The sequence below is a fragment of the Zootoca vivipara genome, chromosome 1 (genome assembly GCF_963506605.1).
Source record: "Zootoca vivipara chromosome 1, rZooViv1.1, whole genome shotgun sequence".
Classification (NCBI taxonomy): Eukaryota; Metazoa; Chordata; class Lepidosauria; order Squamata; family Lacertidae; genus Zootoca; species Zootoca vivipara.
Genome location: NC_083276.1, coordinates 33,832,470 through 33,851,692, shown reverse-complemented (window position 1 = coordinate 33,851,692; position 19,223 = coordinate 33,832,470). Strand labels below are relative to the sequence as shown.

General features: G+C 39.6%; 1 protein-coding gene across 11 annotated transcripts in view; it reads left to right on the top strand.

Annotated features, from left to right (window-relative positions):
• The window catches only part of NPAS3 (neuronal PAS domain protein 3), a 630,215-nt gene that overhangs the window by 285,792 nt on the left and 325,200 nt on the right, over positions 1–19,223 (top strand). For all 11 annotated transcript variants that reach the window (XM_035109621.2, XM_060273003.1, XM_060272990.1 and 8 more), the window contains one exon: positions 9,394–9,476. In XM_035109621.2, the coding sequence (XP_034965512.1) occupies positions 9,394–9,476 (83 nt within the window). The remainder of the gene's footprint in view (positions 1–9,393; positions 9,477–19,223) is intronic.

The window sequence follows — 19,223 nt, the reverse complement described above, 5'->3', positions numbered from 1 at the left end:
AGTGTTTAAGAGAGAAAGATGGATGGGGGTTAACTGCATCATGTTCCATTCTAAAGCTTCCTGCCAGAAACTGAAACAGATTGTTTTTGGAATATCATGCTGTATTTTTCCCATTTCTGCAGAACTGTTGTTAGTGAATGAAATCTAAATATATGCCATTGAGAAGACAATTATTTCTGTTAATGGCAGCATCAATTATCTGAATGCTTCTGGGATTATTTTAGGAAGCTAGAGGCTTGGAACAAACCCTTGGTAATATGGGTTAGCTAATAGAGAGTGGTTTATTATTTAAATTGGGTCAACAACTGGTTTTATAGCATAAGTGGGAAGTACATGGGGTACATGGGGGATTTCACAAGGCTTTTGACAAAGTCCTCCATGATATTCTTACGAGGAAGCTGGTGAAATAAAGGCTGGAGGAGGTAACTGAAGTGGATTTGTAGTTACAGGTAGGTAGCCATGATGGTCTGGCATAGTCAAAACAAAATAAAAAAAATTCATTCCAGTAGCACCTTAAAGACCAACTAAATTTGTTATTGGTAGGAGCTTTTGTGTGCATGCACACTTGTATCTGAAGAAGTGTGCATGCACACAAAGGCTCATACCAATGAGAAACTTAGTTGCTCTCTAAGGTGCTACTGGAAGGAAGTGGATTTGTAGTTAATTGACTGACCACACCCAAAGAGACAAGTGGGGTGCCGCAGGGTTCTGTTCTGGGCCCATTGTTGTTCAGCATCTTTATAAACGACTTGGATGAAGGAATAGAAGTGATGGCCATCACATTTGCAATGACAACAAACTGGAAGGGTTAACAGTTTTTACTAAACAATGGAATCTTGAATAAGGCAACTTTGATCATAATACAGTAGGTGGATGGATGCTCATATAAGAAGAGTTTTCCAAGACCCAAATTGGATGTTTAAATGTATGGCTGTACTCAAAGCACAAAGAAAGGGGTAGGAGAGAAGTATACCATCTCTGGATTCCACCTGAACTACTTTTATCTATTCAACCATGATTTCATATACTGATTTAAGACAGAGATAACTGTTCTTGGATTTCAGTCAAGGAAATGTAGACTTTGGAGCCGTCACTATATTCCTGACATTCTGTTCAATACCTCTGGACAATTCCCCCAGTAGCTTTATAGGAGATAAGGAAACACCAGAGCTAAATGTTGCCCCATGAAGAACAACACATAACACCCATTATTTCCTTATGAGAAATAAGGAAATATAGGAAATATAGGAAATACCTTTTATTTCCTTATTTCTCCTATGTTATTGAATTAAAGGGCTTTTGATAAATAATAAACAAACAAACATAACAACACCCAAGGAACCGAATAGCAGTCTCCAAAGTTTATTCTTGTTCTGGTAAAAAGAAACCAACACACACAAGGAGTTGTACACTCAATGGCTAGTTGTTTGTTTGTTTTTTAATGTAGTATGTAGTCAAGTTTTATTATTAGTAACCCCAAAGGTTGCTACAGAGTCTGGAATAATCAACAAAACGATTTATTCTATTGTCCTCTGGACTGAAATAATTCCCATGGATCATCAGTAGTGTCTCAAACCCATATCCGTGATGGGTTGAACATATGTAAATATGCTGGTTTCTTCAAACTTCATTGTTTTTATTTTAGGTAAAATAGTAACAATTTGCCTTCCCGCCCAATCCATTATGAATAGATAAAAGAGCATCTGGAAAACCAGATAAAATAATTGGCTTGTTGCAAAGGCAGTTCTTATGAGAACCTTGGGTTAATTATACTCAGTTCAGTTTTGGCATCTGATGCATATTTCTTCCTCAAAATGTTGATTGATTGTCCCACTTCATTTATTAGCCTTCATTATAACTTCCCCTGCCTGACTGGTAGGGAAATTAAGAATTCATAAAGTACAATAATAAGATTTAGTTATGGCTGTAAGACTGTAAAGTGTTCTGTTGTTTTGGGGGCCCAGTTTCAGTGCAAATTATCTGCTTGGATTATAATTCCATATAATGGCAACATTAATTTGTAATTTCATATGATTTACTGTTTTTGAAATGGAAAAAAAAACTGGCCACTGAATGTGCTTTCCTTCCAAGGTGGCCAATATGCCCCCACATAATGATTCACTTCAAAGCAAATAAACCAGGAAGAGGGTTGGTAGGGTAGACATGAGGCAGATGACAAGAAAAGCAAATTAACAGAAGCCATCAATCCAGGGGCCTTCAACTCAGTTCTTTAAGGAAGAAGGTAAAGGTGAATGTTTTGAGTAGCAGAGCCATTCTGGTTATCTATGGAAGAGCATGATCATGTTTGAGGAGCCAACAGAGTTCAAGCATTTAGAGAGCATTGCTATGTCCCTCCTTCATACGTGAGCTACAGGTAACCTCAGCTTCCCAGGACACGTGGATTGGAAACTATGGCAATGGCTTCTAAATCTGGAAGATTTGGAAGTCAGCTTTAAACTACGGCTTCATGTCCTGGCTTGTTGGAAAGCCATTAATCATAGTTTGCTGGTTGAAACATGATGGGAAGGTATGGTTAACTGTGGCTTGCTAGCTTGTTTCTCAGCTCGCACAAAGGGAGGAGCAAACTGCGATCAAAAGGGGTAGGCAGAACTCCTATATATCATGGTTCATTAAACCAGGATTTCATTGTAGGCAGGAGTTCATTGACTACAAAGACACAGTAGTGGATGTTTGCTGCCTCCTGAAGATAGTGGAGGCATAAGAGATATTTACCACACCTCTCACATAGTAAAACACATACTGCAGTCTGCTATATAATGGGTTGTTTGCATGGTTTCCAATCAACGGTTGCTTGATTGTTTTCTTGGCAAACGGAAGGCACTCTTATAGACGATTACAAAAACAGAGCCAAGCATTATAATGGACAAGAAGTAGATGACATAATTGTCTTTATGGCTCATCAAGAAGTATGTCACGCATCAAGGGGGGAAGGAGGGGAGAGCAAAGTTGCGATAATTTATGACAAGGGAGGTTTGGGGTTATTTGTAGAAATGTGATGTCTTTGTTTGCATCTCTATCACAACCATGTAATACATCACTTCTTGGTGCCATGCCAATAGCTACATTTCCATACTTTCCATTGAAACCGCCTTTTTCAGATGACCTCCCATTTGATTTAATATTTGTTTGTTTGATCCATTTCCCCTTTCTGCTATCTCCATATATTGGCTATTTTTCTGTACCTCTTCGCTTCCTTCTGCTCCTGGGTTTGCTTTGCCCGGTACATTATCTTGCATGAAAATACTCCTTCATGACCCCACTTTCATTCTCTTTTTAGAATCATAGAACTGTAGAGATGGAGGGAACTCTGAGGGTCATCTAGTCCAACCTCCTGCATTGCAGGAATCACAACTAAAGCATTTATGACAGACAACCATCTAATCTCTGCTTAAAAACCTCATCTTAAACCCTCTGCTTAAAAGGAAAGAGAGTCTAGCACTTTCTGGAGGAGTCATCTTCCACATGACAGCCCTTTAGATACTTGAAGATGTCTATTATATCTCCCTTCAGTCTCCTCTTTACCAGGCTAAACATACCCAACTCCCTCATAAGGCTTGGCTTCCAGATCCTTGATAATCTTGGTTGCCCTCCTCTGCATACGTTCCAGCTTGTCAATACCCTTCTTAAATTGTGGTGTGCAGAACTGGACACAGTATTTTAGGCATAGTTTAATCAAGGCAGAAGAAAGTGGGACACTATACTTCTGTTAATGCAGCCTAGATAGGGTTTCCAGACTCAATAGAGGACAGGACATCTGTGCCTTTAATTGCCCTGCTCTCTTTTGAGTCTGGAAACCTTAAAGAGAAACCAGCAGACGCTTTGTTTAATTTCCAAGCAGGGCAATTAAAGGCACAGAAGTCCTGTCCTCTACTGAGTCTGTGTTTTTAAAAAATATTTAATATGTTTATTTTTTTATATAAAAAACAGAGTACAAATTTCAGCTCATGTCTTGATCATAATGTCTTTAAAAACATACACACATAAATGTGATATTCTGAAAAGTTAATGGCAACAAAGGCTGGGAAGAAAATTGACTCATGTTAAGCTTGTGCTCTACTAAGACCACTAGATAGGTCCTTTTCACATGTACTACTGGTAAGCCAGGTGTCCACCATCTCATATTTGTGCTCCTGGTTCTTCCTGCCTAAGTGTAGAACATTATTGTTGAAATTTATTTTGTTAGTTTGGGCCCAGTTTTTCAATATGATTGTAAGGTAAAAGGTAAAGGACCCCTGGACGGTTAAGTCCAGTCAAATTTTACAATGGGGTGTGACACTTGTCTCTGCTTTCAGGCTGAGGGAACTGGCATTTGTTGGCAGACAGATTTTCCCAGTCATGTGGCCAGCATGACAAAATCACTTCTGGCACATGGAAATACCATTTACCTTCCCGCCGCAGCAGTAACTATATATCTTTTTGTGCTGGTATGCTTTTGAACTGCTGGGTTGGCAGGAGCTGGGGCAAAGCAACAGGAGATCACCCCTCCATGCAGATTTGAACTGCCGACCTTAGGATTGGCAACCCCAAGACTGAGGCTCGGTGGTGTAGACCACAGTGACACCCATGTCCTCAATAGGATTGTATAGTATTGTAGGGGCCCTAAGAAATGGGGCCCATACATTTTAATATAAACATATAAACAAAATAATTCTAGCTGAAAAATGACAAGTTGCTAAAAAAAGAAGAAGAAATTTTCAAAAGTTTACAAGGTTTCACTAAAATGTCATTAACATTTTTAAAAAAGACATCCTTGAATAATAAACTAAATTATGCCACACAGGCATTTGGCATGTGTACTGGAAATGTCATAACATCTGTAATATTTATTTTTATTTTTGAGGTGAGGGGCATGCACTAGATGGAGTAATGAATTGTGGTCAAAGGGGACAGTAGATTTAAAAGGACTTTAAAACAACACATGCCTTTATGGACTGCGAATCTCAGAAATGCATGTATTGCATCCTTCCCCATGTAGATCCTGTGGTTCTTGACATACTTGTGACATACAAAAGCCCTGTGGATTAAGAGAGCATTAGATTGGAAGTAATAAGGTTGTGCCTGACTTACCTCAGCATTTGTAGCAGATGTTGCAAATGTCATAAACATGAACCTTAGGGATCAGAAGCAGGGGGGAGGGACAACAGATTTAGGTCTCTCTGCTTTACAAGCTAGTGTAGTCTGATGCTCTATAACAGTGTTCAGACTTGATGTTAATATCCTACCATCCTTCCCAGGATACTGCTGTATCAAAAGAGTGAAAGCTTTCCTAAACAAACATGCAGTTTCCACAGGCAACTAAAAAGAGTGTTGGGAGGTTTTCTCAACAAACCAAAAGAAGAAAGGATTTCTTTGACTGTGGGGTTTTTTTTTAATGCTTTCTTATGGGGGATAGAGTTTATAGTGAAAGGTCTTGAAAAGGGAAGGAAGGCCATTTGTTTTTGAGTCTGGCAACCCTACTAAATCTAATTTAATATGCTGTTAAGTTGTGTTGCACTTCACCAAAAATGCTTGAAACTGCAGAAGTTAATTTATCTTTGGGGGGAATGAGTGACGGAATCAGGGAAGAGCAAAATGATTCAAGATCAGAGAAGTGGAAATCATCTTGTAGAGCGAAAAGACAAAATAAAAGAGATTACTTTAAAACAAGGCACTACTGTGACATTTCTGTTCAGCCGCTCTATGAAATGAATGATTCTGACATTGTAAAAAATCTATTGTTTTTCTCCCAAAGTACTATTTCAATAAATACTCCTATATAAAATAGAAAGACTGAGCTGGTTTTATATATGACCTTGATTTCCTTTCTAAGTGCAGATGAAGATGGCACAAAGTGTTGGTTCACCATCTCTAATTTTGCTGGCTATTACTTTACTCTAGCAGTAAATTTGTTGTTCAATATAAACAGTGCAATGCTTCCTGGAAAGAAATTACATGTAACATCCGTAATGTTACACTTCTAAACCAATATCCCCTGTCTCCTGTCAGTAGGTGTCATATGTCTTTGTGTGCAGAGATCAGATTTGACGTTTGATATTATAGAGCGCACTTACAAATCATTGCTCTAAAATTTCTTTTCACTAGATTGATTGATAATCAGACTGGTACCAACAAGACATTATGTATTACAATAATTCCTGCTTATTTAAGGTGCATTTATGTTTGGGCTTGCTGTTAAGTGCCACACATTACATGGGTTGTGTAATTAAACATTTGCTAGTAACACTAGATTTCATCAGAACAGCATTCCACGCGCTAGAAACCTTCACTTGGATCCAGGGCTATCTTGAGCAGGCTGGGCGCCCTGGTGTGCAGATTGCTCTGGCGCCCCCGCCCAGTTTCTTCCCGCGGCTGGTGGTTTCTGTGCAGCTTTGCCGCGCTGCGCCCCCATGCCAACCTGGCGCCCCCCGCCCCCCAGCCTACCCCTAGAGCCGGCCCTGCTTGGATCCAGGAGTTCCTTGTAGAAATGAGAGTGAATACTTGCAGCCTCCACCCACCCAATGCCTTTTTTGTTCACTGACAAGGGAGTTTGTAAGCATATATTTTCCACTGAAGTGGAAGCCCATACATGTAAGAGCTCTGTGTCCTTAATTGAGCATGAGTCCCAGCTAGCCATAGTCTCCCTTCTCTCTATAAGGTGAAGGAGCAAATTTCCTTTGTTTGTGACACCTCATTTTGTTTCTTCATGTAGTGTCAGGGGATCGTGTGAAATCAAACTCTGTAGTAAAATGTTTTGTTCTTTGTCTGCGCACCCCTTAATGATCCACTGCATATAGTTTTAAAATCTTCACCACCACAATTGATACTTGGAAATAACATAGTTTTGAATGTGGGGATGATGCATCAGAACTAGGCTCCTATCACGTTTGTACTCTGGTAGTGTGATCAAAGCTGTTTTGCTGCTTCAAATGGATGCGCCACATGTTCTAAGAGGTTCAAGATTTCTTGCAGTGAATCAGTCAGGATGCTCAGTGTGTGGGGAGGGCAACTCTCTGACAATGTGTTTTGAGAGCTGTGCACTGTACAATGGCATCTTCTTTGACGTTGTAAGAGATTTTGGTGCACAGCTGTCTTACGTAACTCTCTCCATTAGCGCTCCCAGAAATGTTGTTTCTTCTTGTGCATTCTGACTGTCCTGGCTTTTGAATAAATCTTTCTCTAAACGGATATAACAGACAGTTTGGGAAAATGCATCAAGCATAGGAAATGAAGGTGTGAAATTAGAAAGAAAGTTGGCACCGCCCTTCCCCCACCCTGATAAAGATACATATACAGTGGTACCTCAACTTACAAATGACTCGACAATCGGATGACTTACGAATGGGGCTAATGGCCGCATGCTTACGAATGTCTCAACATCCGAAAGGAAACCACGACGGTTTTAGATACGGATTTTTCGACTTGCAAATTTTTTAGATAGGGTTGCTTCGACTTACAAATTTTTCCGTTTCCAATGCATTCCTATGGGAAATCGTGTTTCCAATGGCGTTTTTCGACTTACAAATTTTTCGACCTACGAAGGTGTCTTCAGAACGGATTAAATTAGTAAGTCGAGGCACCACTGTAGCTGTTGGGATTAGTGAAGTGACAAGCCTTGCTCACCTACTTCATTTGTTTTGAACAAATGCTTGTGCACCCTGTGTTGTACCTTTTTCGTGGGAGAGAGAGCAGCCTTTATAGTGTCATGAGGCATGGGAAGAGGAAGTTCTTCAGAAGGACATTCATTGCAACTCAGGGAAGAACTGCACTTTCCATCTCAACCTTGTGTCTTTAAAATCCTGGCCCTGCTTGTTTTGTGCAAATCAAGACACAACACTCAATACTTTGCCTATCCACCACCACAGTTGCCACTCAACTTACGTTCCAACCAGATCCAGCTTCCTTTTGCAAATATGAGCCTTAGTCAGGAGGAAAGCAACTGGTTGCTTCACTGTCAGTCAGAGAAAGAGTTAAAAACCCCTGGCCCTAATTTTTAGATGGTAGCTACCATAGTTCCTTGGCTTTTAAGACACAGGGTTGAGACAGAATATGTAGCCATGATAAAACAAAGAGATGGGGCAATGCCCAGGTTATATTGGCACCAAAAAACTTATAGACCAAATGTGTTGTTTGGTATTGTGAGTTTCTTTCATTGTGGCTGCTTTTAGTCACAAACACGCACACACAGCTGTTATTTGGCATGCAACAGAAGCAGCCATTTCTACTGTTTCTTTTCCAGGCCAAATTGTGGCTTGGTGGCGGAAGAATTTTCCCTGAGACCACATTGTGGGAGGAAATGTTTGCTCACCATCCCAATCACCATTGTCTTGAATCCTGGTCTGTCTCATTCCTCACCATGGCTACTATTTAAAGTTTGTCTGTTTGTTTGTTTGTTTTAATGAAAGAATCGCACACATTATCAAGCATGTGTTTAATGTTGCATAGAGTTTGACCCTTAGTCTGAGGGCATCCCTGCTGATTTTAGAAACGTTTTGTACATCCACAGAGTTCTTTGGATACATTGACTTGCAAAACATGTATCATTCTGTTATTTGGACTTATTTTATATTCCCATTAATTCAGTCCGGTCCTCAAAATATTTCTGCTGGTGTGATCCCTGAGAAGGAGTCATTAACACAAAGGCTCTGTTTTAAAGAAGAAGAAGAAGAAGACTGTTCAAATCCTGGACCCATAGAAAACTTTTTTTTCTTTTCAATCTCACTATTCCAATCCAAATCCTTAACAAGAAATTATTGTCAACAATGATTCTTCCCTGTATGTTCACAGTGTTCAGGCATAGGGGGACCCCCATAGAGCTCTGTTTCCCCACAACTCCCCCTTCCTTTGTACACAGTTGTGTACATAAGCATCTCACCAGGATGGAAATGGGAGATCTATACTCCTGCATGCCTCTTGAGCAGGCATCCCCAAACTGCGGCCCTCCAGAGGTTTTGGCCTACAACTCCCATGATCCCTAGCTAACAGGACCAGTGGTTGGGGAAGATGGGAATTGTAGTCCAAAACATCTGGAGGGCCGAAGTTTGGTGGATGCCTGCTCTTGAGCCTTCACACACTGCTGTGTCAAGCCCTGTGAGTTGAGGAGCTCATCTAATATGGCCAAGCAGAGGGAGAGATATAAACAAGGATATGAAGACATGCACATTGTGACCCATTCCCTGCAATGCCCAATTGTGCTGCCAGTAAGTATATCCCTGCACACTGAGGGGCAAGTGATGAACCAGGGTTCTGTTGAGCTGTGTGGTTCCCCCAAGTGTTTTATTTAATAGTGGTTTTCAAATGCAAGATTGAATAATACGTACAATAAATTGGTCTCAGATCAGGGATGCATTGTGACTGAATGTGTAGAGATTGCAACATAATTCCTTTTTTATTCAGTTATAGGTGCCCAGCGCAGGAGAAGCCCCAGTGCACTTGCCACTGAAGTATTTGAGTCACATTTGGGAAGTCACATTTTACAGGTAAAAACAATGGCTTTACAAAACAAAATGAAAGTTAAGTATACTTAGTAACAAGATCTAAGAGTCCTGTCAATTATTCGGCTACTGTGTGATGTTATTGCGGCTTATATGATGAATTTTGGGTTTTTTTTTACAAATTCATTTTTTTTTTCCTTTTTAGAAAGCCATGATTGAAAGAATGTTAATGAGAGAGGGAGGGCAAGTATTATTTGTGCTGTAATGGTTTAGATCTCACACAACTTAGTCGTATTGCACTGTGAAGTAGCAGTTGGCTCCCCAGATAATTGTGTGCGTTTGTTTAAGTATAAATCACTATTTTGTGAAAACTATATATAATGTCTTTTTCACATTTTGGCTTTTGTTTTTCTCCTCCTGGTTTTAGTTTTACAGCACCTTTTTCTCTTTTTTACTGCTGTTGACTGTCACATTCAAAATGATAGTTATCTTTCTTTAGAAGATAGCATGTCTTAGATGTACTAGATAATCAGTGTGGTGTTCCCCAAAATTTCATGACAGTCTTAGGTAGTATGTGCCAAACAGATTATCTTGACAAATGCTTATGCGCTGTGCATGTGTTTCGGTTTTGTTACGACCCAAGAAGCCTAAACAGAATCCAAGCAATAGGATCAAAAAGGCCATAATTTGTCAGGCTAGTCAAGATACTTTAAAAATTAACTTGATTATGGGCTCTTTCACTGCACTGAAAATAACCACTGTTTATCAGAAGCTTATGCTCACTTAATCGGTTTGTTCAAAATGGAATGCTATCTTAAGATAAGAGAGACAACATATCAGCAATAAGAAATATTCTTTGTAAACGGATAGGATGGGGAAACTGTTGTCCTGCATTATGCAGCTGCGGCTTTCAGAACCGGTATGAGTAATGTCCATGTTTTAAAGCTTCATTATGGCTTTAGAGAAAAGTTTAGAGGCAATTTAAAAATGATTCAAAACCATTGGCCGCATGAGTTTCTCTGGGATGCTGAGATTGTGAATTAAGTGATTTTGTTATTTGTGTGACCTTGGTTCAAGTTTAACTTGCATGCTCTTATTCTGCCAGTGGATCATGATAATGTATCATATCAAACATATAAAGATTGCATATGATGTCTGGCGTATAGCACAGGAATTTTGTTGCGTTGTTACCTTGTTGATATCTAAGAAAGGATAAATAAGCTTAATCTTTCAGGTCATTCTGTTGTGTAATCTGTTTAATTTGTTATGAAAGTGTATTAACATATAGTGTACAATATAGCCAAAGTTTACTACTTAAAAGCCACATTGATTTCAATAGGAGAACTCGAGTTGCTTAGCTGTGCTGTTAAATCAGCAACACTTAAAAGTGCTTAAAGAGCTTGGATTGTGCCCATGTTTTGCATCATTACAAAGATTCAGAAAGTGCTAATTAAATTAGATTTGTATACAACTCATCAGAGTGCTATTTACAAAATGTGTACTGTTCATCCTGACCTTATTGAAGCATCTCAGATGATTATGATAGAATTTTAATTGAATATTATTTGATGTTTCTTTACAGTTGTGTTTATTGTAGACTTTTAAAGGAAGATAGAATGTGTCATTTGAAATGTGGGAAGTTATAAGTATTTCATCATTTATATTGGTGGCTAGATTTATTTCATGGTGGGTTTTTTTTCCTGTATTTACCTTACCATTAATATTATACCAAATATATGTTAAGGAGTGACCTCCTGGACAGCACTGGACATCTAAAATTGCTCCAGTTAATTTTTATACAATTTAAAACCCGAAGGTTTTTAAATGACATGTAGAAAAGAGAAGGCTAACAATAAAAAAAAAGAATCTGAATGAGATAATAATTGGATGCAAACTGATAAAGAGAATCTGAAAAGGCTGTGTATTATTTTAGCATGCTATATAACAGATTGTACCAAAGCAGAGAAACGTAATCGTCCCAACAGGGAAACCTGCTGGAGCACAAGCTCCTAAATATAGTTGTACTGTACTTTGGTTATCAAATAGCTTAGTTGACGAACAAATCAACTGCCAAACGCCACAAACCCAGAAGGAAGTGTTCCGATTTGCGAATGTTTCTCAGAAGCCGAAATTCTGACGCTGCTTCTGCTTGAGTGCAGGAAGCTATTGCAGCCAATCAGAAGCCGTGCCTTGGTTTTTGAATGGTTTCAGGAATTGAACGGACTCCCAGAACGGGTTAAGTTTGAGAACCAAGGCACTGTAGAACCAATAGTCCCATAGCATCTCAAAGATTGACTCGTACATTGTGGCTCTTTCATTGGCTTGCAGATCTAGATCATATATCTGACAGTTGATTCTGGCCTACGAAACTTATGCACAGTATGTCACAAATTATTCTTTAGACTTTTGCTTGTTCCTTTTACAGCAAACATATGTGCCTGCCCTCCTTTAATTTGCATTTACATCTGATCAAGGTGTGAGAGTAGAAGCGTCTTGCAAAATTAGTTAGTTGTTGGGGAATAGATTGGAGGGTGGGGGAACAAAGGAAGTGGCCATATACTGAACCAGACCTTTGGTCTGTCTAGCTCTGTATCATCTATACTTACTGGCAGCAGCTCTCTCGAATTTCAGGCAGGAATCTCTTCCAGCCTTACCTGAAGATGCTGGGGATTGAACCTGAGGCCTTATATGTGCTAAGCAGATGCTCTACCAATGAAATAGACCCAGTTCAGCCACAGCTGCATGGCTCTCCAGCCCCAGTAGCAAATCACTGCTGTGAAGCTTTGCAGTGGGACTCAGAACTTCTCCCTAACTAGACTTCTTACGGACATTAATGGTTTTGTTTTACCACTCCCTAATTGCCAGCAGTGATCAATAAATCTGCTCTTATTCCAAAACAGCTTTTCCGAACTTGGAGAGAGTTAGCATAGGAATGTCTCCCAATGTTAACCATATTGTCCAACATTTCTCCGATGAAAATAGGGACGTCTCATTCCGTAATGATAATTTTACTGTTTATACCCCACACATCTTACTGGGTTGCCCCAGCCACTCTGGGCAGCTTCCAACATATATGAAAACATAATAAAACACTTTAAAACATTTTTTTTAAAAAAACTTGCCAATACAGGGCTGCCTTCAGACATAGAAGAAGAAGAAGAGTTTGGATTTGATATCCCGCTTTGTCACTACCCGAAGGACTCTCAAAGCGGCTAACAATCTCCTTTCCCCTCCTCCCCCACAACAGACACCCTGTGAGGTGGGTGGGGCTGAGAGACTTCAAAGAAGTGTGACTAGCCCAAGGTCACCCAGCAGTTGCATGGAGGAGCGGGGAAGCAAACCCGGTTCCCCAGATTACGAGTCTACCACTCTTAACCACTACACCACACTGAATGTCCAAGATTTTCTCTTGGGAGAAGCCTTTCCCTATCTGTTAATCCCATACCTATACATGTATAAATGCATTCAGACAGACAGATAAATATCTGCTAAGAACAAATCCTCTCATTATGATGATATGATGAATTTGCTGACAGCCACCTAATCAATCATTCAGTCTGTCTGTTATTACAGCCAATGACCAGTGTTCAACCTGATGATTCTAATACAATCAAAATGAAAATCACAGCAGCTTTTGGGCCAAAGGTGCAAGTTTTTTTTAATAAAACAGCTGAACAATGTTAGTGAACTTATAATTGGAATAGTTTGTTCAGAATAAAGACCAGTTAATTAATGAGTGTAAAGTTTTTAACTTCATTCAGACTTCCTAGTGGATTTGTCTTCTTATATCACACTTTCAACTTTTGGCTAAAATTCCTTGGCTAAAATTGGGGTTTGGGGTTGATATAAGGTTGGATAGTCTGCAATTTGTTCCTGCATGAATGCTAAAATATTTTATTGAATAATCTTATGATAAACTGGTCTCAAATGTCTGCATAGAATGCAGCAACCTGTATAGGACCTCTCCTCTAGTTGCAACTGTATGACTAAGATATCATGAAGATGGTGATTGACCCCATCCTTTTTAGATAATCAAGAATGACCAGAAAATGTAGGATTAAATATAGTGAAAAGTAAAAGTTAGATGATATATTTGCATATGCAAATTAGCTTAATTGATCCTGCTTGCCTCTACAGGGATTTTTCATTACAAACTGGAGTGCTACATTGTTCAGCTCATATTGAGTAATTTAGTAGCTAATGAGACCAGTTTGCACTAATTTGCATATGATAAATGAGCTTAATTGCAGTAAATAACTTGGAGGCATAATTACTTAATTTTCCTGTGTTGCACGGCTTTTAAGTTCACGTATGAACAACTCAAGATAATTCCGCATATTTAAATAAGTTGCTTTTCAAATTTCTTAAACCAAACAGCATACCTTAGAATTTTATACTCTAAAACAATCAAAAGTGAAGTTTATGATGTGGCCACTTAAAATGTCCACAATTTGAAGCACTGTTTTTTGTTTTTTTCCCATAAACATCACAAACTTGCTAATGAGTACACAATAGTGCTTAACCTTAAAACTGCTTGAAGATAAACACTATCATTAAGATGTTATTAATGTTGATATGAGTCCTGTATCTATAGTAGAATGTTTGGTGTTGAATAAATATGGCTATTGGTAGGGGAGTAAACTTTTCAGAGACAAAGTTAATTATCATTTGAAAACAATATTTAGTGCACCGGTGACTAATGCAATTTTACTGATGGTATTTGTCCCTCTTCTGTATGTACTACCATTGTAAAACAGTGCAGAAGTTACCATAAGAAGTGAAGAATTGTCCTCCTCGGTCAAGAAATGCTATTGTGATGTAAGCATATAGAATAGAGAGGTTAAGCTAGGCTAACAGTAGTTAAGAATATGGAAGTATTTGTTTCTGAAGAACACAACAAATTTAGCAGACACCCCACTTTACTCCCTCTCGTTGCTCTGCTTTAAGCAGTGATCTGATGAATAGGTAGCAGAAGTGATGTCTGAAAGAGGAATCAAAGCCACCTAGCATGGGAGACAACTGAACAACCAGAAGAGGCTGTAATATGGATTAAAGGGAGGGGTATATAATTATTTTGATCACAACAGAGGGAAGAACCAGAAGGTATTGATGACAAGAAAGGAACATAAAGTGTGTGTTAGAGCGAAGTATTTTTAAGAGACCATGCTGTTTTTCCCCAAAACGCTACACAATCTATTCATAATCTCCCCATTTCTATAAGAACAGCCATAGTATAGCAGGTGAAAGCTCTATTCACACCTTCTCCATTTCTGCAGAGTAAATGGATGGAGGAGGATCAGGGCTTTGCCACTGGCTTTGGCCCCGAATCTCACACATCCTACAAAAGAGGTCCATTGTGTGCACTTAGGTTCTCCATGCAATTGGAGCCCCCAATTTCACAGGGATCCCAACTGCACAGAACACCTATGCAAATATAGCTGAAAACCCATGTGTCAAAGGAACAAATCTGGCAGCACATGCAGTGCTGCTGGGACAGGGCCAGTGATATGCTCTTGAACATATATTCTAGACTCCCTTCTTCACTCATTTATCTTGCACATAAGACTCCAGAGCCTGTCTAACCCAGTATCCTACTTCTAAAATTAGCCATGCTTATAAGAAGAGCATGAAGGCAGCACCCCTCTCTGGTGGTTTGTCCCTAGCATCTCCTGCATCTGAATAGGAGGTTCAATTTAACTATCATGGCTAATGAGACTTTGGGAAATGTTGCAGTGCATCCTCACCCCCTAATGAAACTGCTTCCATTCCGGATTCTAGCCAGCTAACCAATGCCCTCCTGTACTATAAGATGAAAGGAACTCTGAAAATTGTATATACATTATACTATAAGATGAAAGGAACTCTGAAAATTGTATATACATCATCAATTTCAAGCACAGGTTTCTGAGTACATCATATCTGCTTTTTCCATTCCAGAGAAAACCATCAGTCATTTAGATATGATATATATCAGCGCTATGCATTGATGCCAGCTCTGGTAATGGTTTTATGTTTTTCATTGCTGTTAACTAGAAAACATATTAGATATACAAATTCACCCTCAATAGACCATTGCAAAAATTCTGCCTACATCCAGGTTGCATCAGTAAAAAAGAATAGTTACCTGTCCCATGGGGCTTACAACATAAAATTCAGCATGTGGGAGGGGGTGATGTGGAGGTGGGAAAGAAAAAGAAGCGGAGGTCAACAGAATATGTGACTCTTTGAGTTACCCATGCTTAAGCTTGGTTACTGGCTTAGCTGCTCGGGAAATAAACCAAAGAGTCCTTGGAAAAGATTAGATCTTCAGGAGCCACTGGAAGGATGTCAGCATTGATGATGATGATGATGATGATGATGATGATGATGATGATAGACATGTTGTACCTTGCTTGGTGCAATACTATCATATTGGATATGTTTTGGGTATAGATGACATGTCTTTGTTCCACTGTATGACCAAGATAGCTTGCACATCCTATTACAGTCATATCTCGGTTTAAGTACGCCTCGGTTTGAGTATTTTCAGTTTAAGTACTCCACAGACCATCTGGAACGGATTAATCCACTTTCCATTACTTTCAATGGGAAAGTTCGCTTCAGGTTAAGTACAGACTTCCGGAAACCAATTGTGTTTGTAAACCGAGGTACCACTGTATTTGTGCATCCTATGCAAGGCCAGCTCAAAGATAAATAGTACCCTGGGCCTGCCATCATGACCAGCTTTGCAGCCCACCCGAAGGGTTTATGGGGCCTAGGGCAGGTGTGACGTTAGGGGCCCTGCTTCTGCCCCCTACAAGGACCCAAGCAGGTGTGTACAAAGCTGGGGGCCACCTGTGAGAATTATTTCTACGGGCAGCCCTTGTTTGTCCTGGGATCATGCAGAATGATAACTGTGCTTCGTTTTATCTTATAAGGGAATAAGGGAGTATGGGTCTTGTGCTTCTCCCGAGTACCTCCTCCAGATTCATGCCCCCTTCTAGTAGAGCTTCCTTTTGCCGTTTGTTCTGATTCAGCGGTCAATTCAAAAAATAACACACTTGGACCTGGAAAGCTCAGAGCTGCACCTGGAAAACATGGCATAAAAGGAAGTCTGGCTAAACCCCAAGCTACCTCTTACTTGCTGCTCTGATTTCACTGCACTCCCATTCCAGTTCTAGGAGCCCATTGGCTCTGTCATGTGGTTTTAGTAGCTCTCAAAGGATGACTCTCATGGAGTTGTAGGCCTGAATTCTTTATTATGTTGAAAGCACACAAACACACACACACTATCTTCTGCTGTGAGCTATCCTCTCTGTGCACCAGCACTCCCTCCTCAGCTACAAAAAGTAGGCCCTCTGTTGGAGTGGTATAGTCTTGAAAGGCCAGTATCACCATATAGTACAATCTCCCAGGCTGTAGCTTCTTCAGTATTCTTCCCTTGCTGCTTTTGTTTTAACTTTGAAAATTAGTATTGCCCCAAAATATAGAGCCAATATTTGGGGCCAGTTGTGGTACGGAGAAGGTTAACCACTTCACCTTGCATGCTGGTCTCATGGAAAATCATCTCCCGGAGCTGCTATTTGCTTCTAGTTGGAAGCTGCCAATGGTGCCAAAGTTAGTACACTGGGTTTTTTGTTTTATCATCATTATTAAATTGGTTTACCCTACTTTTACATCATTGCGGCAGTCCACTGCATATCAAAACAGTGGAGCAGAACAAATGGAGATACCACACCCCAGTTGGTCTAGCTATAGTAGATTGGTTTTAGTAAGGAAATGATTTCCTTTCAGAGTTCTTTTTTTTCCAAAGGCACTGTATCTTTGTGATCACTGTCCAGGATAAATATATTAAATGGAAACTGTAGACATCCTCCCCACTCGCTCCCCAAAGAAGCAAGTATCAAATTGTTTTGCAATTGAAGCTTGAAGCAACACACTTAAACCTGCATTTTATACAGCAAGTATGGTACATGTAGTTTCGTTTAATAAAGAAATATTTGATCTGAGCAGGATACTGAATACCATAGTGTGTCATTTCATTCCTTGAGAAAGTATTTGAAGAAAATGACATATCTCAGCACTGTTTGTTGACCATTTTGTTGTCACCCGCTGAGTGTTGTCATTTCCATAGCCAGTGGGCTGTATTGAATCAGACACAAGGAATGGGTCATTAACAGAAATGGAGGACTTTCTGCAGCTTGTAGAGGTTGAAGAGGGATTGTTTTATCCCCTGCTACATCAACAAAACTGTGTTTAATGGTGACTTCATTCAGTCGTGATTTGGGGCTCTAGCCTCATTTTCTGCAGATGTAAAATTACTTTAAAACATAGATAACCTAGAATAGTGAATTGTTTCTGCAAGAGAGAGAGAGAGAGAGAGAGCGAGAGCGCCCTATATTGGATAAAGATTGCAAAGCACAGGTCAGGATGATTTAAAACATCTAATTTCTTGATGATTTGTTTGCTTATAAAACTAATTTTATATTGATCTTTAAAAGAAATCCATGCACTTTATAAAAATGTCATTTGTTTGCACTCTGCTGAGATTACTGATAACGTGGGCGACAAAGTTAACTGTTCCTTTTTTCATTTTAATATCATTTACAATATGCTTTCAGATAACATTGGATGAAGATGTTGCCACTTTTAAAGTATTGTTTGAGTAGTCATTAGTAAATGCGAGGTATATTTACCCTGGATACATTATTTCTTGCATTTATATCCCACCTTTGCTTCAAGAAGCACAATGTAATGTATGGGGTTCTCCCCCTCTCCATTTCAACCCCACAACAACCATTTGGGGTAGGCTCAGCTGAGAGAAAGTGACTGGTCCAGGGCCGCCCAGTGAGATTCACAGCTAAATTATTTAATTATAATAGTAATTAAATACAAGTATACACGGCACACACTAATATACTGAACCCACTTAATACCTGCTTCTTATTCACTGTAAATCTGGAAAACAGACACTGGAACAATCACCTTGCTTGTTGCCTTAGTATTGGCTTGTAAACTTTTTAATTGTCAAAATAAACACTTGGGAAGGGCAGCAGAAAAGAGACTGACAGTGGGACTGTATGCTATAGAAAATACAACTGGAACCCCCGGTTTTCTCCTATCTACACTATGCCCACCACAATGTTATCGCACTCCTGATAATTCCTGCTTCCTCTTCACTTCCGCTTCAAGTGGCAGGTGGATTCAAAGTCCATGGAAATCATCTTGTGCATTTTGTTTTCCTTAGTGTTACCAGAGAATGAAAGGATGCAGGAGATGGCGTTCCGAGAATTAGCCATGCATTTTTTGTAAATCCTAGTTCCAGCCAGAGTTGAGGAATTGATTTTTGCACAGTTTTTACTATGGAGCAGCCATGTTGTGGGATTTAATGCCTTGTTATCAGAAGAGAAAACCAGTTTGAATTCTGTCACAGAGTGGGTGCAGTAATTCTTTCTTTCCATGATTAATTTCTATTAGCTGGTATCTGAAAAGACGGAAGAACTGTGCCGGTCATCATGGTCATTCATGGGATTGGCTTTTGAAGAAGTCCTTGAAAGGGAGGACATTTTCTGAAGTAGACAAAGTTAATGTAAATCTTGCATTCATGTTCTGTAGTACTAGCATTGTTATGGTATTGTAGAAGTAGCCAATGTGAGGGGAAGCTGAGAAGGAGGCAACAGGCACGCGCCCCGGCCCCTGCGAGCAGCACCGTCAAGGGATGATCAGGGTCCAGGAACATCTGTAGGGCAACATGCTAGCTACCTGTAGCATTTCATTGTATTGTTGTTGCTTGTTACTGTCTGTGACTCATGA